The 25813-nt window shown below is 46.7% G+C and overlaps 1 protein-coding gene and 1 pseudogene across 1 annotated transcript; one reads left to right on the top strand and one right to left on the bottom strand.

Moving 5' to 3' along the window:
- Window positions 1–1363: 1363 nt before the first annotated feature.
- On the bottom strand, window positions 1364–2465 carry LOC141028013 (protein STRICTOSIDINE SYNTHASE-LIKE 10-like). Its single transcript, XM_073505776.1, has one exon. The coding sequence runs from the start codon at window positions 2463–2465 to the stop codon at window positions 1428–1430; it is 1038 nt and encodes a 345-aa protein (XP_073361877.1). The 3' UTR covers window positions 1364–1427.
- Window positions 2466–24529: 22064 nt separating this feature from the next.
- Window positions 24530–25805, top strand: LOC120970704 (protein STRICTOSIDINE SYNTHASE-LIKE 10-like; annotated as a pseudogene).
- The last annotated feature ends 8 nt before the right edge of the window (window positions 25806–25813 follow it).

Here is a 25813-nt window from a genome sequence, read left to right on the forward strand (position 1 = left end):
GTGCTTTGAGAAGACACCCAATCTGTGCTTCTCCATCGTTGCATTCTTTTGCTGGATCGGCATCGGGGCGAACTCCTCAGAATTGCTTGGAGAATGAGCTGTCCCCATGGTGCAGAACTCCAGTAGATGTTGATATTCTCTTCTCTTTGGTATTCTGTGTCATGGATCCGTAAGATAAAATATCGTTGGCTGGTTTATTTTCAGACAACTGTTTGGTTGGCTAATGCTTGCTCGGGCCTGCCTTCACGCTGGCGGCACCACAGACCACACAGAAGAGCAACAATGATGGGATTGGGCGAGCTGGTGCTGACACTCACAGTGGGCCACAGAACAGAGCGCCACCTCATCCCTCGGTTGCGGCGTCTCGTCGTGGCGTCCCGCAGGGCGGCAAAGTGACCGAGCGAGCTCCTGCTCTCCTCGCCGGCCCATCACGTGGAGTCCGTCAAGCCAGAGGCGCCAACAAAGCAGCTTTGGATGCCGGCGCGTCCAGTGTCCAGACTCCCGATCCACCCTACCGTGCCGGCGCCTTCCGCCTGTTGCCACGGCCACCTTGGCACGGACGCGGATGGAAAGGCGGTTGCACATCGTTCCTGGTGCCTGTCCTTGATCGCGGCGGTCCTGCCTGCCAACGCCACGGGAGCCGAAACGGGGGGTCAATGCAGACGCCCGGCCGTGTCACCGCCGGCCGGCATGGTGATGGAGTCGTCATCGCTTCTGGAGCGTGGGTCTTGGACGTCGACGTTACGCTGCTCTCCAACCTCCCTTGCTACTAGGCCCATCATAGATACGGATGAGTCCCATGCACAAGCACAAATTGTTGGATCAGTGCTCCACAACGGCGTGGTTGTGAGCGCCGACAGGATGCATCTCGTTGTCGCCAAGACATTGTCATGAAGGCTGCTTCGTCACTGCCTGCACGGACCCACGGCGGGGGAAACAGAGGTGCTTGCCGAGCTACTGTGGTACCCGGACAACGTGCGCCCTGACAGAGGCGACCAGGGATGGGTACTGGCCTGGGCGGGCTTGAACCGAGAAAAGCACTGGGAATAGAACGGTACCACGGCGAACTCCATGAGCGCCGTTAGGTCGTCGCCAATGGAGATGCCAATAACGGCACGGTGGCTGTGGCGCTGCGCGAGTTCAACGACTCCACGGTGAGTGAGGTGGTGGAGCGGAACGGGTATATGTGGATCGGCTCCGTCGACACGCCCTACATCCGTCTCTTCAAGTTTGCATCTCTCTAGCGCATAGCAGTAAGCGCCATCAGCGACTTGTCTGACATTAAAGCGAAGTAAAGAACAGATGGTTTGCTAATAAAAATATGGATCACAATAGTTTGCCTGATAAAAAAGAAACTGGAGCATTACATTTAGCCACAAGAATAATAAGAAACTAAATTCATCCTATATCTACTATACTCTACTTCTCTACTTCCTTTTTACTACGCCGACATAAGGAAGCTCCACCGAGCCCAAGTATAGCTTGCCGTCATCTCTTTCCATGATCTCGGTTGGCCTGACTTTTTTTGGCCCTCTCATCTCCTCGACTATCTTCCCGTCAGCAGCGACCCTCACAGCAAGAAGATGGCTATCACGACCAAAGGGCAACTCATTTCTCTCACGGTGCAACGCCACCCAGTAGCCTCCTTTCCTATCGGGCCTGACGTTATCTGGGTAGCCCGGCAGGTCGGCAAAAGGCTCGGACTTGCCCGCGTCAACCCCTTTGATCCAGTGCCTCAGCAGCTTGCACGGGCCAGTAGATGCGACCACGAGGTGCGTGCGGTCGGCGCTGAGCGCGACGCCGTTCGGGTATGTCATCCTTGGTTGGAGCACGGTGGCGTCCGATGTTCGTGGATCATACATCATGAGGCGGCCCGTGGAGTCCCCCGTCTTGGTGACCATCTCGTGTTCTGACCTGTCGTAGTTCATTGAACTGTGGGTGAAGTAGACTTGACCGGTGACTTGATCGACGTCAACCCCGTTGGTGAAGCGCAGCGGCATGCCATCAATCTGGTCGACCAACACGGTGGCTTCCCTGCCGCCGGGCGGCACACGCATAAGCCCTTTGTACGCATCGGCCACGTAGAGGTCACCCGTTTTCTGGTTGAAGCGCAGACCAAGCGGGCGGCCGCAGCGGCTCTCTATGTCCGCCTCCGTGCCAAACCTGGATGTCGTGCACGTTTCGCTGTCGTAGCCTGGTCCGTAGGCGTATGTTGTCCAGCCGAGCTTGGGCCCGTTCCACCTCAGGATGCGGCCGTCGGAGACGCCGCTGTAGGGGCCTCGGCCCTGAGCGTCGAAGGCGACGCTCTCTGGCCCGTGCACTTCTCCGGGCGGCAGGGGCAGCTGCTGTGCCCGGGAGGCGTCGAAGCTTGCGGCGGCGGCTGCCATGGCCCCGGGCATGAAGAGAAGGACGAGTATGACCAGTGCCACGGTGGCCTTGAGGAGGCGGCTCATGCTGCACCCCATGTTGGCTGGCTGGCCGGCTACCTTAAGCTTGTCGATCGATCACGTCGGCTGTTCGATGGAGGTTGGTTGTACCGTGCGTGTCGATCTGCTGGATGTTGTTTGGTTTGATGGATTGAAGGGAGGTGTCTAGATGTCCTATTATATGTACTCTCATGGACAGCTACAGGTCCGAGTCGGCCCATGCATGATCCACACGTACGCCGAGACGGACGGAGGCAATCGAGTGGAGTCGAGTTGGATTCGAATCGGCAACCGAGTCCGGCCGGGTACAAGGAAAACAGATACGTACGTACGTGTTTCCCGCCGGCATCGCGTCGTCGTACGTATGGCATCGCGTACTTGTATTTTGCTTTGAACTTGCAAGGAGGATCCACTTGCGTCGCGACGTGCCTACCTACGTGTATCGTTTGTTTTTTATTTTTATTTTTTTTCACATGAAAGGAAGCCTCATTTCACATCCAACGAGTCAGAGATATATAAGACTATGCATGTCACATCTGGTTCCTACGTGCAGCTAGCTCCTGCCTGTACTCTACGGATCAATCGATCCATCTATTGTAAAGATCTCATCTTCAACAGTTTCGTTTCAAAAGAAAAAGTCTTCAACAGTGTATAGCTAGCTACGACGTCATCCTGACTCGACCGTCATGCATGGATCTAAAACCCGGTGCCGCCTCATGGTGCACGCATCCCCGCCACTAGACATCATCGACGCTTTCCGCCATGTGGCGGTGCTCCGCAGAATGGCCTCATTAGAAGAGATCCGCCGTCCTGCCGCTGCCGCTGGAGGAGGACCGGCGTCATGGTTGCTATAGCCTATAGGAGCTTGGAGAGAGAGGGAAGGCTAGGGTGCGGCCGCGACCGGTTCTTCCTCCACCACGACGACCGGAGTGGTCCGAATTCATGACGATGGAGGAGCTAAGTGTCCTTGCAGACGACCGAGATGCCAATAGAGATCGTTGCGCCACTGTCCGTAGAGAATGCCTTGCTGCCATCACGACCACCTCACCGCCGTTAGGACCGCCTCGTTGCCCCGAGTAGGCGCCGCCAGGAGCGCCCCACCGTCTCCCGTTCATAGACCAAATGAGTTCAATTATTTCGGTCCACTCCCGCTCTTGCGCCCGAAGTGCGGCCTCGTAAGAGAGATGTGAGCCCTAGGTCAGGCCTAGGCCGAACCAGGTTGCTCTCTCTCTCTCTCTCTCTCCGCCAGTTTTTGCATGGACGACCGTGATTGATTTTTGAGGGGGGCTATTTGTGTGTTGTCGCGGTGGACAAATGAGTGAGCAGCAAACCGTGGCCTCCTCCACCCCAAAAGAGAACACCCAAACAAGTTGCGATACTATTCACAATCCCTAGCCGCATCCTCCCGCTTCATGCTCCCACACGTTGCCGCCGATGCCTCTTCCACCCCAAGTGACGGTGGCGCCCCAGCGACCACGACTCCCCAGAAGAGAGGAGGCACAGAGGGGTGGTGGACAACGGTCGCTGAAGATGCAAGCGAGATGACAGACGCATGGTGGCAGCTGCAGATCCGCACTCGAGCGGCCATCTCCGCCTCTGCCTTCTCCCTGCACTCGACAAGTTGCACAAGGTAGTTGAGACACCGCTGTTCGTGGGGAGCACGTCGTTCGTACACAGTTAGACATACATGCATGCATTCGAATTGATTAGCTACTAGTAGTAGTACATATGTGCGCGTGAGGATGATGTCAGGTACTACGCATGGATGGATGAAGAAGATGGATGTGTGTGCACATTAGCAACAAGCAACGAGAGGGCCACTATTAGATTTGGACGTTCCGCTGAGATGGGTTCACAAGAAAGAAGGATCAATCTGTGGCAGATCAATTTGACCAATGAGCGAGAAATCGATCAGTGAGAGATGAGGTTGACCAATCATTAATGGAAGGCCAACGAAACGATTGATTAATACTAGTACTAGTACCAAGAAAGAAAGAGAAGATCTCACCGTAGACACGGACGGACGGCTGAGATGAGGTTGGCAGGGGATCGATCCGTGGGACGCAACAACTCTCCAATGAACAAGAAGCAATCCGACGTGGTAAACCGAAACGGCGAATCCACGTCGACTTCCCCCGACCGATTCATTCATTGCTCCCCTACCCACACCCAGACACAACACCACATTGGCGCCGCCACCCAACGCCCCATCTCCCTCAGAGGCTCGGACCTTGCCGCCGCCCGCCCCCCCCCCCTCCCCACCCCTCGAGCGAGGAGGAGGTCGGTAGGCGTCCCCAGATCTGTTAAGGGATACGGACTGGAGCTCTCGATCGCTCACGCGCCGGGCACAACCTCCGTCTGCTCTTATTGCTCGCCGGCGACGCCAGCATGGAGCTACTCCGTGCTCGCTTGGGCTCGGGACGCCGCTGCTCGCCAAGGTAACTTGTCTCTCGCCCGTCCATCCTTTATTTGCTTGTCCCCAACGCCCTTCCCTTCCCTCCCCTCCCCTCATGAGTTTCCATCCGTGGAGCGCAGACACCACTGGCATCGAACCCTAGCCGCACCGCACCAGCGGCGGCCATCGACGACGGAGTACAGTACAGGACGGCCTCCCAGACGCGGCCGTCATACCCCAAGGAGCCTTCTTCGCCAGCCCTTGCCTCCTCTCCCGAGATGTGGACTGATGATGGCTGCTTCCTCCTCCCCTCCTCAACCACCAGCCCCAGATCTGGACCTTCCGGACATGGACGTGGACGTGGTGAGCTTCCCCGCCTCTACCCCCAAATCTCATCTTTTTTTGTTGCAATTGTACCTACTGGACAGACACAACTGCACGTTCAATTTCTACTATATAAGAGAGACATGTTAATTATTGTGTATTTTATATATAAATAAATCAGAGGCTTTGCTTGATAGCAATGTGAGCCTGTTAGTTTGCTTGCTTGCTACCAAGTGTCAGGGTCACTCGAGCCAGTGGCATATATAGAGAGAAAACTGCACCTTTAAGATCAATCATATATCCGTGACATTGTTGTGTCCAAAGACAAGATTTTCCATCACCATTGGGTCAATATTCAATTCCTTGACATGCCTTTTCTGATTAACCTCAAATAGGGACACTCTCACTTCAAAAACACACATAGACAGCACAAGGAAATCTGGCTCCATATATTGATGTAAAATAAATACCTGATAGATGCCTAAAACTTTGGCAAGGCAAGTTTCGCTGTTCAATGCCGACTTGTTAGTTTTCGTATTGGTTGCTTTTCCAAAGAGTATCACTCAGTCTCTTGAGGATCGATTGGATGATGTGATTATATAGCACATCTGATGGTACTAGACTAGATGTGTAGGAAGGAAAATATAATCATCTTCTCTCCTTGTTTGGTTTTCTTAAGTTTACCACCAAGATCTGATTTGCAATTGTACCTACTGCCCAGACAAAAGAGCACGTTTTGCTTCCATTTTTACAGCCTTAAAGCTGGAGCGTCACGTTTATGACGAATACGCATCACGTACATTACATGCTTATTATTTCTATGCAACATTTTTTGGTTCAAGCACAGAACCTATAGTAGTATCTTAATTTGTTCAATTTCTACTAGAACAAGAGAGACAGGTTAACTTTGTGTAGTTTATGAAATTTCTAGAGGCTTGGCTCCATAGCAATGTCAATCTGTTAGTTTGCTTGCTACCAATGTGGTATCAGTTGGTTTTGTGCTGTTCAATGCCGACTTATTAGTTTTGGCACTGGTTGCTTTTTCAAAAGGGAGGAGCTAATCACATGTGATTGCGCAAGTATCAGTCAATCTCTTGAGACTGGATTGGCTGATGTAACCACATAGCAGATCTGATGGTACTAGATGCGTTTGAAAGTATAATCATCATCTTTCCTCTCTAGGTTTTCTTAAATTTACTAGATGTTTTTCCTGAGTCTTTCGCTGCACACGGACCCTCCACTCCCATTATTCAGCAGTATGGTGGTCTACTAGGAATGCGTCGGGATGTTAATTGGCATGTACGGTAGCCACTCCTGCAAGTCGTACCACACATACTTGACGGTGTTGAGACGGCAAACGTGACAAAGCACTCACTATAGTTTTACTCTCAATGATGGTTGTTTCAGACCAACACCAGCTAATATATAACCAAAAAATGAAAATGTTTTCAGAAGGTGTGTAATTAACATGCGGCTTTTCACTCACCTGCCATGATATGCCTTCAAATTGGAAACTTTAACTCTACCTTTACATAAATGATATACTGTTCATAATTAGCAATTCGGAAAAATTACTTTCAAATTCACTTTTTATGTCACTGACTAGTGACCGCCCAAGCTTGCACTATTGTGGGTTAATTCCACAAGTTGTTTCCGCAATGTGGTAATGAACTGACGGATTGATTTCTATTTATTCTCAAGTTAGATTTCTAGATTTATTTGATTTGAGTTTCCTTCCTGGGTTAAGTTAATTTTATATACGGCTGCTTCTGCCATGTGTAATGAACTGGGGATTAACTTGTTTTATTCTGAATTTTAGATAGGTAAAGAATTCACCCTTGATGCTGCTTCTTCAGTTGAGACAATCTGGTCCCTGGCTGCTACTGGAACGAGATGTGCGATGGCTCATCCCACTCAGCTCTTGAAGACTGTACCAGGGAAGGAGAATGGCATAAATGCAAGTTGTGACTACTTGGAGTGGTAAGCTTGCTGCAAATTGTAAATATAGCTTCAAAAAATGCTTCTGCAAATTATTCTAGCCATGTATGTGACAAACAATGCTTCTCCAGCAAATTTCCCACCAATCTGTTTGTCTGTCGTTTAGATTTTCTACTTCTGAAAATAAAAAAATTAGTGACAAGCAAGCCTTCTCCATTAACCACTTTGTGTGGTATCTGCTGGTTTTGTGTTGTTCAATGCCGACTTATTAGTTTTGGCACTAGTTGCTTTTTTCAAAGGGAGGAGCTAATCACATTTGATTGTATAAGTATCAGTCCTTGAGACTGGATTGGATGATGTAACCATATTGCAGATCTGATGGTACTAGATGCGTTGGGAAGTATAATCATCCTCTTTCCTTTCTTGGTTTTCTTAGGGTTACTAGATGCTTTTCCTTAGTCTTTTGCTGCATCGACCCTCCACTCCCATTATTGAGGATATTGGTGGTCGACTATGAATGCATTGGGATGTTAATTGCCATGTCCGGTAGCCACTACTGCAAGTTGTACAACACATCCTTGATGGCGTCGAGACGGCAAAAGTGACAAAGCACTCACTATAGTTTTATGTTTTGTTTCAAGCGTTATCAATTACTCCCACCGTACCAAAATAATTCTTTATCAGTTTTCAAGCTGATATTCTTTCACAATGATGGTGGTTTCACACTAACATCAGCTACTATGATACACTTCTTTACCTATATCAGCAGCTAATATATAACCAACAAATGAAAATGTTTTCAGAAGGTGCATATTTAACATGTGGCTTTTCACTCACCTGCCATGATAGACCTTCAAATTCGAAACCTTTAACTCTACCTTTACTACGTAAATGGTATACAGTTGATAACTTGCAATTCGAAAAAAAATTACCGTCAAAATAACTTCTTTTATGTCACTGACTAGTGACGGCCCAAGCTTGCACTGTTGCGGGTTAATTCCACAAGTTGTTTCTGCAATGTGGTAATGAACTGACAGATTGCCTTTTATTTATTCTCAAGTTAGATTTCTAGTTTTATTTGATTTGAGATTCCTTCCTGGGTTAGGTTAATTTCATATACTGCTGCTTCTTCTATGTGATGCTGAACTGGGGGTTGACTTGTTTTATTCTAAATTTTAGGTAAGTAAAGAATTCACCCATGCTGATTCTTCTTCAGTTGAGACAATCTGCTCCCTGGCTGCTACTGGAATGAGATGTGTGATGGCTCATCTCACTCGGCTCTTCAAGACAGCGTGCGTACAAGGGAAGGAGAAGGGCAGAAATGCAAGACTGACTGCTTGGAGTGGTAAGCTTGCTGCAAGTTATAACTATAGCTTCAAACAATGCTTGTGCAAATTATTCTAGCCATATATGTGACAAACAATGCTTCTCCAGCAAATTTCCACACCAATCCGTCCATCTATCATTTAGATTTTCTACTTCTGAAAATTAAAAAAATAGTGACACGCTAGCCTTCTCCATTAACCACTTTGTGTGTGCTGCTATATGAACATGTTTCGATTTGGCTGCTCCCCCTACCTTATGCGTGCGCAGGTGCTTTGAGTGCTTCCTTCTTCCCTTCCTGGGACGCCGCTCTCCCACTGCTCTGACGCCATAGACAGACAAATGTAAGTATTTCTCTTGTCTCCACTTGCCCTCTGTTAGTGTCCTTTCTCTGGCCTTAATTTGCACAGAAATTATTTCTTAAGAGAGGACAAGAGGAGATGTCCTGCCATCCAACTTGTCTTCTTGAACAAATGAAGCACAACCCTTCGCAGCACCTGAAGTTTCAGACTGAATGAATTACATTGGCCACCTGTATTTAGAAACTTTACCCTATGGAGTAGCATGTACCTTTGGTTTCCTAGAAGCCCATTGTGCGCGTCCTTAATTAGCAACTCACTTTCCAAAAGTTCCGATGACAATTTATGTGAAACCAGTTGTGCAGTTTGCATCTTTGTAACAATACATGCTATAAGATCGAAGTTAACACTAAAAGTGTTCTCTGCAGTGTATGGAAGTTTAACTTATTATGCGAATCTGCTTTCATTTGATTGTGCCTCAAATTTCACAATCATTATTATTTATTTTAGACACTTGAAAATGAAGGGAGAAATGCTACAGTTGTATGTTGTTTCGGCAGTATGTTGATCTACTTGCCTTTCCTTTTGTTATATAGCAACCAAAATTTCTGGAGCAGGATAGTCGCTTGACATTTTGTTATACATGCAACTGAGCCGGTCAGTTGGCGGCTCCCAGATATATCCGCCACGGTCGCCATGATGATGACGACCTCCCCTCCACATGCTTGTGCTCGGTGGACGACGCGACCGTCTCTTCCTCACCTCACCTCACCTCAGGCTGGTGGCGTCCAGATCAAGTGGATTCGTCAATGGCCTCGACAGATGCAGTCTGATTGCCATCATGAAGGTACTCCCACTCTTTGATTTGCTCCTCTCCCCTTCCCTTCCCCTTTCTTCTCTTATACACTTGGTTTCCTTCCTCACGCATGCGTTTCGGACAGGCTCCTTCTCCACAACCACACATGGGAAGCCATGGAAGCTCCATGTGCTTGTTCTCCATGGAGGTCAGCAGCTGCCATGCCGCGATGGAAGCAAGTCCCAGAGCTCGTCAAGGTTTGGATTTGGCAGCTCCACTCCCTCCCTATTGATTAACCTATGCTAGTTTTTGATAGTTTGCCTTAATTTTGCTGCTAGCACATGGTTTTGCATGTATTGCTAGCGTATATTAAACTACCAAGAAATAAGTGGCTCTGAAGCTACTTTTTTTATCAGTCTAGTCTTGATTAAATCCAGGCTTTATTTACTTGTAGATGTATATTGTTTCTTTTGGTTGGTACCTGCTAACAGGTGTGATGTGGATTACGTCAGATGTTTATGTCAGGTGATGAATGTATCTGTGATGATTTTTTGTGCTCTGTTTGGAGAACTCACTTGGGTTTGTTCACTCAAAATGACATCAAATTCTTGAAATCTAGTTCTTAGTCTCGAGTGGCAATGTGCAGCTTGACTGAATCTTTAATGTACTTTTCCTTGTACCTGTGTTGTATGACTAATGCTAGTGCGGAGAATGAGTAGTTCAGATTGGTAGTAAGCTGGATAAGTACTTGGTCTGAATCACACAATTTTGTTTGCTGCATAATAGCACCATGCTTAGTTAGTATACTTATGCAACCATCATTTTCCTTGCTGCTATTTTTGTGGTTTCTTTGCACCACCTTGTTATCTCTGTTTTGTGACACATGTGCTTGTACATTGATCGTATTGAGTAACACTTTATTGTATCAGTGCATCCACATGCATATGAATGGTGCTTTCTTTTTGGTACAGATAACTAGTGTCGCCGATCTGCCAAGCATATGATTCCAAAGCATCTTGTCATCAGTGACCTACTTCCACTGGGACCTGACTGCCATCCGACAACACGTGAGCCATACCGGACATCGTTGGGACCTCCATGTCCGGCTACATGGGTTGCGGTGAGCCCCTGCTCTCTCTCTCTCTCTCTCTCTCTCTCTCTCTCTCTCTCTCTCTCTGCCCTTGGACGGTCCGGCCATCGAGCTAGTGTACGACTGTTGTCGTCATGCTGTGTGTAGTGGTGGTGGTCTTCCGGCAACTAACATGATCTTGGGATTGTGGTCATATTTCTTGTCGATTAAACATGTCATAATACTTGTGCTTTGCGAGGCCATGTGTGTATGTGGCTGCTACCATGCTTTCCTACCTATGCAAGATTCTGTTGTGCCTCGACAAATAGTCTCTGGTTTATCCATTTATGTACCTTTTTTGCACCGCATGTTACAGGATTTGGTAGTGGTCCATGTTCTAGCTTTGGTAGGATCCTTGCTTATATGTTGTGGGATGTTGATTTATTAACAATGGCTACCATTAAATATAGAAAGAAAACGATTACCTATTAACTGGTGTAGTGTTGCTGTGCACATATAGATAGAACAAGTGTTATCCTTGTGTGCTTTGGAGGGAGCCATCATGCATGTGCTAGCAATATTCATGACTAGTCTTGGATGGATATTTTATCTAGTTGTATGTTCGATTGTCAATTGTTTGCTATGCTAGTTGAACAAATGGGCGCTTCTTTTAATTTGTTATGCTACCTGATCAGTTTCTGGAGCTCAACAATATCTGTTGTTTCTTGGAGCTAGGGCCCGGCGCAAATGACACTTGCTCTCCCCAGAGCTCTCTCCCTCCTCTGACACCTATGATGAACACTTCTTCTCTGACCACGGCCGAGGTGAGCCAGTCGCTTCGTTTCTTTTGCATACTTACTCTCATTCCCTGTGTGTCCACAACCATCGAGCCGTGGTAGTTGTATACTGGCCATTGCACCATGGAGATTTCTTGGGCTGGGTTGGGGGCTATGGTCATGGTGTCTGTTGTAATCTACATTTCTGTTTCTGTGAATGAACGATGACGACAATATTATTTTCCTACCTATGGCTGCGGCTGCGTTGAGCCGTCTCAATTGGTACTTTTGATTGTTACACATGTTCTGAATCCATGATGCTCAGGGTCCCTGATAACCCACAAGTATAGGGGATCGCAACAGTTTTCGAGGGTAGAGTATTTAACCCAAATTTATTGATTCGACACAAGGAGAGCCAAAGAATATTCTCAAGTATTAGCAGTTAAGTTGTCAATTCAACCACACCTGGATAACTTAGTATCTGCGGCAAAGTATTTAGTAGCAAAGTAATATGATAGTAGTGGTAACGGTAGCATAAGTAATATTTTTGGTATTTTGTAGTGATTGTAACAGTAGCAACGGAAAAGTAAATAAGCGAAGAACAATATATGAAAAGCTCGTAGGCATTGGATCGGTGATGGAGAATTATGCCGAATGCGGTTCATCATGTAACAATCATAACATAGGGTGACACAGAACTAGCTCCAATTCATCAATGTAATGTAGGCATGTATTCCGAATATAGTCATACGTGTTTATGGAAAAGAACTTGCATGACATCTTTTTTCCTACCCTCCCGTGGCAGCGGGGTCCTAACGGAAACTAAGAGATATTGAGGCCTCCTTTTAGTAGAGTACCGGAACAAAGCATTAGCACATAGTGAATACACGAACTCCTCAAACTATGGTCATCACCGGGAGTGGTCCCGATTATTGTCACTTCGGGGTTGCCGGATCATAACACATAGTAGGTGACTATAGACTTGCAAGATAGGATCAAAAACTCACATATATTCATGAAAACATAATAGGTTCATATCTGAAATCATGGCACTCGGGCCCTAATGACAAGCATTAAGCATAGCAAAGTCATAGCAACATCAATCTCAGAACATAATGGATACTAGGGATCAAACCCTAACAAAACTAACTCGATTACATGATAGATCTCATGGAACCCATCACCGTCCAGCAAGCCTACGATGGAATTACTCACGCACGGCGGTGAGCATCATGAAATTGGTGATGGAGGATGGTTGATGATGACGATGGCGACGAATCCCCTTCTCTGGAGCCCCGAACGGACTCCAGATCAGCCCTCCCGAGAGGTTTTAGGGCTTGGCGGCGGCTCCGTATCGTAAAACAAGATATATCCTTCTCTCTGATTTTTTTCTCCCCGAAAGTGAATATATGGAGTTGGAGTTGAGGTCGGTGGAGCGTTAGGGGGGCCCATGAGGTAGGGGGGCGCGCCCTAGGGGGGCAGGCGCGCCCTCCACCCTCGTGGACAGGGTGTGGGCTCCCTGACGTGGCTTTTTCTACTAGTATTTTTCTTATTTTCCAAATAGATGTTCCGTGGAGTTTTAGGTCATTCCGAGAACTTTTGTTTCTGCACATAAATAACACCATGGAAAGTCTGTTGAAAACAGCGTCAGTCCGGGTTAGTTGCTTTCAAATCATGCAAGTTAGAGTCCAAAACAAGGGCAAACGTGTTTGGAAAAGTAGATACGATGAAGACGTATCAACTCACCCAAGCTTAAACCTTTGCTTGTCCTCAAGCAATTTAGTTGATAAACTGAAAGTGATAAAGAGAAACTTTTACAAACTCTGTTTGCTCTTGTTGTTGTAAATATATAAGGCAGCATTCAAGTTTTCAGCAAAGATTATGACTAACCACATTTGCAATAACTCTTAGGTCTCATGTTTACTCATATCAATGGCATAATCAACTAGCGAGCAATAATAATAAATCTCGGATGACAACACTTTCTCAAAACAATAATGATATGATATAACAGGATGGTATCTCGCTAGCCCTTTCTGAGACCGCAAAACATAAATGCAGAGTACCTTTAAAGATCAAGGACTGACTAGACATTGTAATTCATGGTAAAAGAGATCCAGTCATAGTCATACCCAATATAAATTAATAGTAATGGAAGCAAATGACAGCAGTGCTCTCCAGCTAGTGCTTTTTAATAAGAGGGTGATGAATCAACATAAAAGTAAATAGATAGGCCCTTCGCAGAGGGAAGCAGGGATTTGTAGAGGTGCCAGAGCTCGATATTGAAATAGAGATAAATAATATTTTGAGCGGCATACTTTCATTGTCAACATAACAACCAAGAGATGGCGATATCTTCCATGCTACACACATTATAGGAGGTTCCCAAACAGAATGGTAAAGTTTATACTCCCCCTCCACCAACAAGCATCAATCCATGGCTTGCTCGAAACAACGAGTGCCTCCAACTAGCAACAGTCCCAGGGGGAGTTTTGTTTGCAATTATTTTGATTTGATTTTGCATAAAGCATGGGAATGGGCATCCCGATGACCAGCCATTTTCTCGTGAGTGAGGAGCGGAGTCCACTCCTCTTGAGAATAACCCGCCTAGCATGGAAGATACGGACAGCCCTAGTTGATACATGAGCTATTCGAGCATACAAAACAAAATTTCATTTGAATATTTAGAGTTTGGCACATACAAATTTACTTGGAACGGCAGGTAGATACCGCATATAGGAAGGTATAGTGGACTCATATGGAATAACTTTGTAGTTTAAGGGATTGGATGCACAATCAATATTCCCGCTTAGTACAAGTGAATGCTAGCAAAAGACTGGGAAGCGACCAACTAAAGAGCGACAACAGTCATGAACATGCATTAAAATTAATAGACATTGAGTGCAAGCATGAGTAGGATATAATCTACCATGAACATAAATATCGTGAAGGCTATGTTGATTTGTTTCAACTACATGTGTGAACATGTGCCAAGTCGAGTCACTTAAATCATTCAAAGGAGGATACCACACCACTGTACCACATCACAACTATTTTAATAGCATGTTGGCATGCAAGGTAAACCATTATAACTCATAGCTAATCAAGCATGGCATCAGCAACTATGATCTCTAATTGTCATTGCAAACATGTTTATTCATAATAAGCTGAATCAGGAACGATGAACTCATCATATTTACAAAAACAAGAGAGGTCGAGTTCATACCAGCTTCTCCCATCTCAATCAGTCCATCATATATCGTCATAATTGCCTTTCACTTGCACGACCGAACGATGTGAAAATAATAAGAGTGCACATGCATTGGACTAAGCTGGAATCTGCGAGCATTCAATAAACAGAAGAAGACAAGGCAATATGGGCTCTTGGTTAAATCAACAATAATGCATATAAGAGCCACTTCAACAATTTAATCATGGTCTTCTCCTATCGACCCTCAAAGAAAAGAAAAGAAATAAAACTATTTACACGGGAAAGCTCCCAACAAGCAAAAGAATAACAGGAAATCTTTTTGGGTTTTCTTTTTAATTATTACAACTACAGCAAGAAAAGTAAACTAAATAAAAGCTACAACTAATTTTTTGGGTTTTTCTTAAGGTTTATCAAACACACAAGAAGAAAGCAAGAAAAAGAAAATAAACTAGCATGGATATTACTATGGTCATCACCGGGAGTTGTCCCGATTATTGTCACTTCGGGATTGCCGGGTCATAACACATAGTATGTGACTATAGACTTGCAAGATAGGATCAAAAACTCACATATATTCATGAAAACATAATAGGTTCAGATCTGGAATCATGGCACTCGGGCCCTAGTGACAAGAATTAAGCATAGCAAATTCATAGCAACATCAATCTCAGAACATAGTGGATACTAGGGATCAAACCCTAACAAAACTAACTCGATTACATGATAGATCTCATCCAACCCATCACTGTCCAGCAAGCCTACAATGGAATTACTCACACACGGCGGTGAGCATCATGAAATTGGTGATGGAGGATGGTTGATGATGACGATGGCGACGAATCCCCTTCTCCGGAGCCCCGAACGGACTCCAGATCAGCCCTCCCGAGAGGTTTTAGGGCTTGGCGGCGGCTCCGTATAGTAAAACGCGATGAATCCTTCTCTCTGATTTTTTTCTCCCCGAAAGTGAATATATGGAGTTGGAGTTGAGGTCGGTGGAGCGTCAGGGAGCCCACGAGGTAGGGGGGCGCGCCCTAGGGGGGCAGGCGTGCCCTCCACCCTCGTGGATAGGGTGTGGGCCCCCTGAAGTGGACTTTTCTATCAGTATTTTTCTTATTTTCCAAATAGATGTTCCGTGGAGTTTCAGGTCATTCCGAGAACTTTTGTTTCTGCACATAAATAACACCATGGAAAGTTTGCTGAAAACAGCGTCAGTCCGGGTTAGTTCCATTCAAATCATGCGAGTTAGAGTCCAAAACAAGGGCAAACGTGTTTGGAAAAGTAGATACGACGGAGACGTATCAGTCCCATGTAGTTTTTAAACTAAACTTGATGCAGAAAATTATCTTTGGAATAAACTAGATGCAGAAAATCATCACCTTTGGCAAAACAAGTATAACCTTTGGCAACTTAATTCACAGGTCGGCTCTGTTTATTATTGACAACGAATTAACAAAGTGGCTGCGACTTGGAAGACGTTTTACTCGACCGCAGAATGAATTCACTTGTAATGTTGGAATATTTTCCGTAATTCCTGGCAAACCAAAATAGTATGCAAATTATTTCACCACATAATTGTCACGCAGCTGGTTTGAACTCCAAAACTTACATTTTGATTCTTGGGTGCAGATGATAGACAAGAATTCTGATTTCTTCCATTGAAGGCCTTAGTGGGCATACCACTAGGGACCTTGTTGAGATGCTCAAGGCGTGAGAGAGCTTTGTCTTGCAGTGCAATGCACAAGATGGAGGTCCAGAGCAGGCACCTATAGGTGCAATGGTTACATCAGGCGGCGCCATCACCCCCATGTAGGTAGTGGCTTCGCCAGCGCGTCTGCTCCAGTACCCCTTCTTGCATAGGTAAGCCACTCAGTTGGTCCCACTACTCCGCTTTCTCTTCTACTCTGTGTGCTCACGGCCATCCATTCGTGGTTCATTTAATTCCATGGCAATTTCTACGATTCTGGGTTGTGCTAATGGTCTATGACGCAAACACTTTCAATTCCATGGCAATTTCTAGGATTCTGGGTTGTGAGTCTCGTGATGATTCTGGCATAATAGTCAATGGATTTAGCCCTCAAGTTTAGTCCTCTAAGTCTTTCTCTTTTGTTGTTGTAGTTGGCTGCTGTGTTGTTGTAGTTGTGGTTGCTTTGCACCACCTTGTTATCTCTGTTTTGTTACACATGTGCTTGTCCATTGACCATATGACAATTGTCCTTACTACTATGAAGAAACACTTTATTGTATCAGTGCATCTACATGTATATGAACGGTGATTTCTTTTTCATACATGCAACATGTGTCGCTGATCTGCCAAGCATATGATTCCAGAGCATCTCGTCACCAGCGACCTACCTACACTGGGACTTGACTGCCAGCCGACAGCACGTGAACCATACCATACATCGTCGGGACCTCCATGTCCGACTACATGGGCTGCGGTGAGCCCCTTCTCTCTCTCTCTCTCTCTCTATCTATCTATCTATCTATCTATCTATCTATCTATCTCTATCTCTCTCTCTCGCTCTCGCTCTCTCTCTCTCTCTCTCTCTCGCTCTTAGAAGGTCTTGCCATTGAGCTATGGGAGATTGTTGTTGTCATGTTGTATGTAGTGGTGGTGGTCGTCGGCCACTACCATGATCTTGGGACTGTTGTCAGATTTCTTTCTTGTCGATTAAACATGTCATAATACTTGTGCTTTGCGACGCCATGTGTGTATGTGGCTGTTACTATGCTTTGTTGCCTATGCAAGATTATGTTGTGCCTCGACGAATATGCTTTGTTTTATCCATTTCGATATCTTTTTTGCATTGCATGTTGCAGGGTTTGGTAGTGGTCCATGTTCTAGCTTTGGTAGGATCCTTGCTTATGTTGGTGTGTTGATTTGTTAATAATGGCTATCATCATATAGAAAGAAAACGCTTACTTATTAACTGTTGTAGTGTTGATGTGCATGAATAGATAGAACAAATGCTATCCTTATGTGCTTTGGAGGGAGCCATCATGCATGTGTTAATAATATTTCTGACTCATCTTGGATATATATTTAATCCAGTTGTATGTTTGATTGTCAGTTGTTTGCTATGCTAGCTGATCAATGGGTGCTTCTTTAATTTGCTATGTAGCTGATTAGTTTCTGTAGCTCAACATTTTTTGTTCTTTCCTATGCCGCATCGGAGCTGGGACTCGGCGCAAATAACACCTACTCTGCATCCTCTGACACCTCCGGTGAACGCTTATTCTCTGACTTCGGCCTAGGTGAGCCAATCGCTTCCTTTCTTTTGCATGCTTACTCTCCTTCCTTGTGTGTCCACAACCATCGAGCCGTGGTAATTGTATGCTGGCCATTGCACCATGGAAATTTCTCGGGATCAGTTTGTGGCTGTGGCGATGGTGTCTGCTGTAATCCACATTTCTGTTTTTGTGAATGAACGATGACCAAAATATTTTCCTTGCTATGGTTGCGGCTGCATTGCGCCATATTAATTGATACTTCCGATTGTTACACATGTTCTGAATCCATGATGATTAGGGTCCCATGTAGTTTTTAAACTAAACTTGCTGCAGAAAAAGTTTTTGGAATAAACTAGAAGCAGAAAATTATCACCTTCGACAAAAAAAAAAGTGTAACCTTTGACAGCTTAATTCACATACTAGCTCATATAGTAATTTTTTTTCTAGGAACCAATTCTGCTTCCTAAACTGGGTCCATGGTTTTTTGGGTTGTCTATTTGTTGCTTCCCTTGTTGATGTTGTATTGGCCAGTAAAACAAAACAGTTTGTGCAGTTTTATTTCTCCTGTTGCTAAGGTTGTTAATGACCACTGATGAGTAGTATATAGTTTTCTCCTCCGGCTACAAGCTTCCTTGATTTTTATGCGGCACTGTGACTCGTTGTGTCCCGAGCACTCAAATTTCTTTTGCGATAATCTCCAAAGGATTTGGGATCTCCGATGTTGCACTAGTGCCAGTACTTGTAGCATATGTTCTTTGTTTGCTCCTTCACGAGTAGAAGAATGAAACATTTGGGCTTAGGATCTTGCTGCATCTCAACACTCTTCAGTCTCTGGAGCACTCTTCAGTCTGTTGAGGCTGTTGTTGGCAAGGGTAAGCAGTGAACCATATATTAACAGTTTTTTATTTGGAACTTTGACTATCAAATCCTATGAAAAATATGTTGCTTCAAATTTAACCAAATATTGATTATGAACATATATTTCAAGATAATCTAGTAGTATTAATGTGTTGCAGTTGTTGGTATTTGGTATATATTGATAGTTGTGATCAACCTTTAAATTCAGGTCCTGCATTTGGATCTTGTTCTTGCTGCTTTGGTTAGGCAGCAATTTAGAATCTCTATAGCAATAGGCTTGCATGTCACGCTAATCAAGTATGAAGCAAAGAGTTAGTTCATATTGTGTGTGCAAAGGCTAGCTTGCCTAGTTAGGGCCCGTATCTTAATCAGTGCTTTTAATCCTCTGTTGATGTATCTCCCATCGTGGTCGATCCTTGCGGCTTGCCTTTGCATATTTGCACTGTTTAGTCTGTATTAGTTGTCTTTGCCATTGCATAATCATGGTTTTCATGTGCCATTGGCTGTTACAAGTCGCACTTTGAGTTGTTTATTTACTTTACTAAGTAATATTCCTTCCATGAGATGAGGTTTGCCTGCAACGGTGGCTGTGGTGGCTACGTCTTCCTTGGTTCCGGTGAGTCCATGGTCATCTTCCTTTATCCATGTGCCTTGAGATGGCCTGGCAATTGAGACGTGGCTGATTGTGGTGCTGGCCACTGGGTCAATGATTTAGGGTTTTGTGTTGTGGTGGTGGTCTTCCGGCCACGGCAAACTTGTGTTTGTGATGCTCTTGTTGTTGAAATTAGTCCCTGTGCTTGTTAGGATTTTTTCCTACTGTGCATGTTGTTTGTTTGGGTTTGATACTCATTCCAGAGAAGCTTTTTGTAGTAGAATGAGATCTTGTTTTAGTTATTCAATCGGTGTCGGCAGAAGCATTTTTACATTTAAGATAATCATCATGATTCGATATTTGTAATCTGACTAGCTACTCCTTTGCAATTTTTTGTAGTGGCTTGAGTACAAACTCGGAACTGCAGCTCCTGTTGGCGCGACCTGGTGGTTGATGTCGCGGCCTCCAGCATAAATAATTAAGGTCCTGCTATTCGATCATGCTGTTGTTGCTTTTGTCAGGCGGCAATTTCTATTACTTTGTGTGAGACTGTTCTAGGAGTACTCAGCCCTCCTAGCTAACTTGCCTAGTTAGTGCCTCGCATGTTAGGTGTATTAGCGGTTTTAATCCTCCGTCGATGTATCTCCCAATGTGGTTGATTTTCGCGGCTTGCCTGCTTTGCATAATTGCACTGTTTCGTGTGTATTAGTTGTCTGCCTTTGCAAACTTGTGGTTTTCATGTGCCATTGGATGTTACAAGTTGCACCTTGATGCATATGCGAGTTGTTTATTTGCTTTACTGTCCGACATTCTTTTCATGAGCTTGGCCATTAAATATCATTCTAACTTGAAAGCCATTTCATATTCATGAAAAGGTTTCTCCTTTTGCCTTTACATGAGGTCGGTTGCTGGTGCTTTGTAAACAAGCAGCCATATTTGTCTCGACTTGTGTTTTGTTGTTGAGAAACCTGGCTCGGTTTCGGTTTAGATATCATTACAAGGGACAAAGGAGCAAACCTAAAGAAAATAAAAACCTGACTCGGTTGTTTGTTTAGATTTGATAATCGTTTAGGATCTTGGCATGCCACTGGCCAGGATGTGGATTTTGATATCAAAGGGATGATTTCCTTAGACGTGTAGACTTAACCATATAGATAAATTGGACTGTCAACTTAATCTTTCTGTAAGTTACTTGCATGAGTATTTGCAAAGAATTCCTGAGAAGTTCAATTTTTTAGTAGAATTAATTAGATCATGGTTGTGCCACTTGATCTTTTTACCAAGAGTTAATGATGTGCTTTTCTATTGCTGGATAGACGAGTAGAACGGAAAAGCAAGGACGGTGTCATGCTTGATATACTCCCTTGTGTTGCGTTGTGAGTAATAAGATCGTTTGACCTGTGACGAGCTTGCTTTCCCAGATGTACAAGTAATTTGTGGTGCTTGACTTGTTTTACATGCCTCCTTTATAAATTCTAGGATTTCTGATGTACTCCCTCTATATCAAAATACAAGACCTTTTTTCATACTCCCTTTGTATAAAAAAAAGTCTTGTATTTTGATAAGGAGGGAGTATTAAACTGTTGCTGACTTGATGCAAGCACTGTGCTTTCAGATGCATGGCAGTGTCGGTTTGGCGCCATTGAGATTGATGACGCATGATGCTGCTGCAAGGCGCCGATGAGAGAAGCACCTCCAAGGTCCGAGATTTGCAAGCACCAGATGAAGTGGCAAGGCGAGCTGGCTGGATCGTGTTAGTGTGTGCATTGTTTGTCCTGGCGAAGTGCTAATTGTTGATATGGGTGGTGATGTTGTTGTGTGTACATACAATACATAAAACAAAATGTCTTGGCTGTTTGCTGCTGCTCTCTTGGTCGGCTGGCTGGTTGTGTTGCCCAAGTGGTGGAGGAAATTCAAATATCCTTGTCTTTATTTATGTATGTGTTGTCCCCAACCAAGCATAGATGAAATGGGTTTGAAATGCAATGAAATCTTGAGGAAAGGGTTTGAATAGCTGTTGTTGCTGCTTTCCGGTTACATATTGTGTGAATGAATCTCTCAAATGGGAACTCCGGAATCATGGGCTCTATCTGCACCTAGTTGGTTCAATCGAGATGGCTATAATATTTCAAGTCAGACTAATAACATGAACATCACCAGCGGGCAAATCTGATTGTGTGTGCTTTTGTGGATGGAAGTAGATTACTCTGCACCAAGAGGTATTGGGGAAGTAGTCTTTATTAATTGCATCAGTCTAGTTTATGTCCAAACCATGAACACAGGTGTAAAATTTGCAATTTGGCGGGCGACGAGCCGAAGAAATGAAGTATCGTACCGAAAAAAGAACCACTCAAATTGTTGGCAAAATCGTCTTAGTCACTAGCCTTTATTTATTTATTTTATTTAGTTATCAACCTGCAGTAATGGGCTAGCAAAATAGAGTGCAGCCGCAAGAGCGCCAACCAATCCCAATCTAGTAAGCAGGCATGGCATGGCATGCTGCTTCTCGTTCCCGTGAGAAACCAAAGCCTCTAAAGAAATAAATGCATGCCTGGTGATGCCCACCAACTAGTCAAGGAGGGTTCAGCTTGCGCCAGCTCACCGATCCACGGCACCACGGCCTTCTACTTCTCTTCACCATGCCTTCCAAGACTATCTCTATATATACCAGAGGTAGGCATTCGTCCGCGTGCGGGGTGCGCGTGTGACTTATGACTTGGGCGACGGCTGGCGAGAGGCAATGCTCTCCTTCTCCTTGTGAGGAGGTGGTTTGGCTCCTGGCTCCTCACCCGTCGATTAGTCGTCGCCGGTGAGTGCTCCGTTGACGGGGACCATATGTGCTGACTGAATCTCTCACAGTTCGGTACGGGAGATGGTGTACAACTCACCCTGCTCTTGTAGCTCTCTGGCGTCTTGTCTTGGAAGAAGTCCGTCGAGGAAGATACATGAGGCCTGAGGGTAGGAGGTCGTTGGCGGATGGCAGCGGCCAGGTCGTAGGTGAAGGTTCCCTCCCTCTGGCTCTGGTGGGAGGATTCTTGTTGTTGTCTGCAAAGAAGAAGAAAAGGGTGGTCGGAGCTCGTCTGATCCGGCGTAGTGCAGCTTGAGGAGGAGGAGGAGGAGGAGATCATGTCGTCTTGTGGGGCGAGAAAGACCACGGCGGCCGAGTCCCGAAATCGCGGCCGCGATGAACTTGCGATTCCAGGCCGGCGGCGAACAGGTCAGGCGAGTCCCAAAATTAATTTGATTGGGTCGGAGCTCGGCCTAATTCTCAAAAAAGAAAAGGAAAAGAAAAAGAGAAGAAGATTGGCCTAGCCTGGATATACGGGGGAGGAAGAGAGAGAGACGTCCCGCTCCAAGGTGACCATCGACACGGAGTTCCCGGGCACGCTGCACAGCCCCACCATGTGAAACCAGTAGAGATGAGCGTACGTACCCGGCCGGGCTCGGTTCTCCTTAAAATCCTACGAATCCGTCTCCGATTGGATTGCCTCCGTCAGACTCGCCCTACGTACGTGACTCTGAACCATGGGCCGACTCGGACCTGTACCAGCTTTCCATGAAAGTACGTACATATAATAGGACCTGTAGCTAGCCACCTCCCTTGAATCCATCAAATCAAACCATATCCAGATCCACCAGAAGATCGACCGAGCAACTACGTATGTACGTACCGATCGATCCACAAGATTAAGGGCAGCGATCTGCGCCGGTGCACCGGCCCAACCGTTGGGCTGGTCGGCCCGCAGCCGTCCGATAGGCCTACTAATAACCGTTCGATTACGATCTAATCTTCGTCTTCGTTCACCTCTCGCCCGCTTCTTCGTCAAACCAACACCGCAGGACGCGCCTGACCTTGAAGAACCGCCCGCACGTTCTCCGGCCGTCGCTGCCCTCGTCGCCGGTCGTCCGGTCGCCGTCGCTGCCCTCGTCGCCTGTCGCTGTAGGTCGCCGTCGCTGCCCTCGTTGCCGGTCGCCGTCGTCGCTGTCGGTCGCCGTCGCCGTCTTCGTGCATGCAGCAGCCTGCTCCCGCGGTTGCAGCTCCCCATGGCGACGACCGTAGCTCCGGTGCGGCGGCACAACTCCGATGCAGCCGGCCATCCTCGTCGCCGGTTGCAGCATCAAAAATGGCATAGTCGCGTCGCTTACAACCAAAAAAGTGGTGGTAGCAAAAACCAGTGCCGATTCCAGCAAATCAAACACACCATGGAAACAAAAAAAAGAAAATGAGGCATCGGTTCCAGCAAAAAACTCGCACAGGGTGGAACCAAAAACATGAAAACACTGGTTCCAGCAAAAACATGATACGATGGAAGCAAAACCAGACACCGGTTACAGCAAAGTCAAGACGCCAGTAGCAAAAAAATGGGTTGTTTCCAGCAAAATCCGAAGACATTAGTAGCAAAAAAAATGGTTGGTTGTAGCAAAAAAACAAATTGGTTGCAGCACCAGCGTCGGGCCGTGGGCACCACCGTCAGGCCGTGGTCACCACCGCCGTGGGATGGCCCCCATTGGTTGTAGCAAATCCCGTCATCGGTGGTAGAAGCTTTTTCTGTAAACGATTGAAACTTTTTTTGCACATACGATTTCAAAAGCTTTCTCTGTCGAACGGTTGCAACTTCGCTGATTGTGCAGAGTTTGGTTGTAGCTTTCTCTCTCGAAGGTTGAAGCTTTTTCCTCTACGGTAGAAGCTTTTCTGTAAACGATTGATACTTTTTTCGTTTTGAGCAGCGCCTGGGTGAAAGCTTCCTCTATCGTCAAGTTGAAGCTTTTTTCGTCAAAGGTTGTAGCATTTTCCGTAGACGGTTGTAGCTTCCCTCGATAGCACTGAAGGTTTGCAGCTTTTTGTATATACGGTTGAAGCTTTTCATATAGAGTTTGAAGCTTTTTTTTAGCGGTTGCAACACATGGGGGTCTGCGGCAGGTTCTGTAATGCCTCGCCTGCAGGTAGATGTGTGACACCGACGGCCGTGTGATCGCTGCCGCAGATCTAGAAGAGGGGGGGGAAGTGGGCGGATGGGGGGAGGGAGGAGGTGCGGAGGTCGTCCATGGCATTCTCGGCAGCAGCCGTGGTTTGGACGGCGCGGGGTTAGCGGAGAAGATGGGGAGAGGTTAGCGATGGGAGCCGCGTGGAGGGAGGAGGTGTGGATCTCGCCGGCGCGCGATCCGCCTCGTATCTCCGTCCACCTCTGGTAGCAGCTCGCCGGCGCATAGTCGACCGGAGCCGCGGGGCGCGCTCGGACGACGGGGGAGCAGCTGGGGAGCGAGAGAGCGGAAGAAGAAGGCAACCATAGCGAAGGGATAAGGTGGGGTCACGGTCTGTTCTGGCCACATGATGACTCCCAATCGAACGTCCCGCGCGCGACCGGCCCAATGTTCGGCCGGCGCGCCGGGTATAAACGTTTCCCCAAGATTAAGGTAGCCAGCCAGCGAGGAGGGTAGCCGCCAACATGGGCTGCGGCATGAGCCGCCTCCTCAAGGCCACCGTCGCTCTCGTCATACTCGTCCTTCTCTTCATGCCCGGGGCCATGGCAGCCGCCGCCGCAAGCTTCGACGCCTCCCGGACACAGCAGCTGCCCCTGCCGCACGGAGAAGTGCACGGGCCGGAGAGCGTCGCCTTCGACGCTCAGGGCCGAGGCCCGTACAGCGTATCCGACGGCCGTATCCTGAGGTGGAATGGGCCCAAGCTCGGCTGGACAACATAGGCCTACGGACCAGGCTACGACAGCGAAACGTGCACGACATCCAGGTTTGGCACGGAGGCGGACATAGAGAGCCGCTGCGGCCGCCCGCTTGGCCTGCGCTTCAACGAGAAAACGGCCGACCTCTACGTGGCCGATGCGTACAAAGGGCTTATGCGTGTGCCGCCCGGCGGTGGGGAGGCCACCGTGTTGGCCGACCAGATTGATGGCATGCCGTTGCGCTTCACCAACGGGGTTGACGTCGATCAAGTCACCAGTCAAGTCTACTTCACCCACAGCTCGATGAACTACGACAGGTCTGAACACGAGATGGTCACCAAGACGGGGGACTCCACGGGCCGCCTCATGATGTATGATCCACGAACATCGGACATCATCATGCTCCAACCTAGGATGACATACCCGAACGGTGTCTCGCTCAGCACCGACCGCACGCACCTCGTGGTCGCATCTACCGGCCCATGCAAGCTGCTGAGGCACTGGATAAGAGGGGTCGACGCGGGCAAGTCCGAGCCATTTGCCGACCTGCCGGGCTACCCAGATAATGTCAGGCCCGACAGGAAAGGAGGTTATTGGGTGGCGTTGCACCGTGAGAAGAATGAGTTGCCTTTTGGCCGTGATAGCCATCTTCTTGCTGTCAGGGTCGGGGCCGATGGGAAGATAGTCGAGTAGATGAGAGGGTCAAAGAAAGTCAGGCCAACCGAGATCATGGAAAGAGATGACGGCAAACTCTACCTGGGTTCGGTGGAGCTTCCTTATGTCGGCGTAGTAAAAAGGAAGTAGAGAGAAGTAGAGAATAGTATGTATAGGAGGGCTTTTAGTTTTTTATTATTCTTGCCGCTAAATGTAATGCTCTAGTTTCTTTTTGTATCAGGC

This window comes from Aegilops tauschii, chromosome 7 (assembly GCF_002575655.3).
Source record: "Aegilops tauschii subsp. strangulata cultivar AL8/78 chromosome 7, Aet v6.0, whole genome shotgun sequence".
Classification (NCBI taxonomy): domain Eukaryota; kingdom Viridiplantae; phylum Streptophyta; class Magnoliopsida; order Poales; family Poaceae; genus Aegilops; species Aegilops tauschii.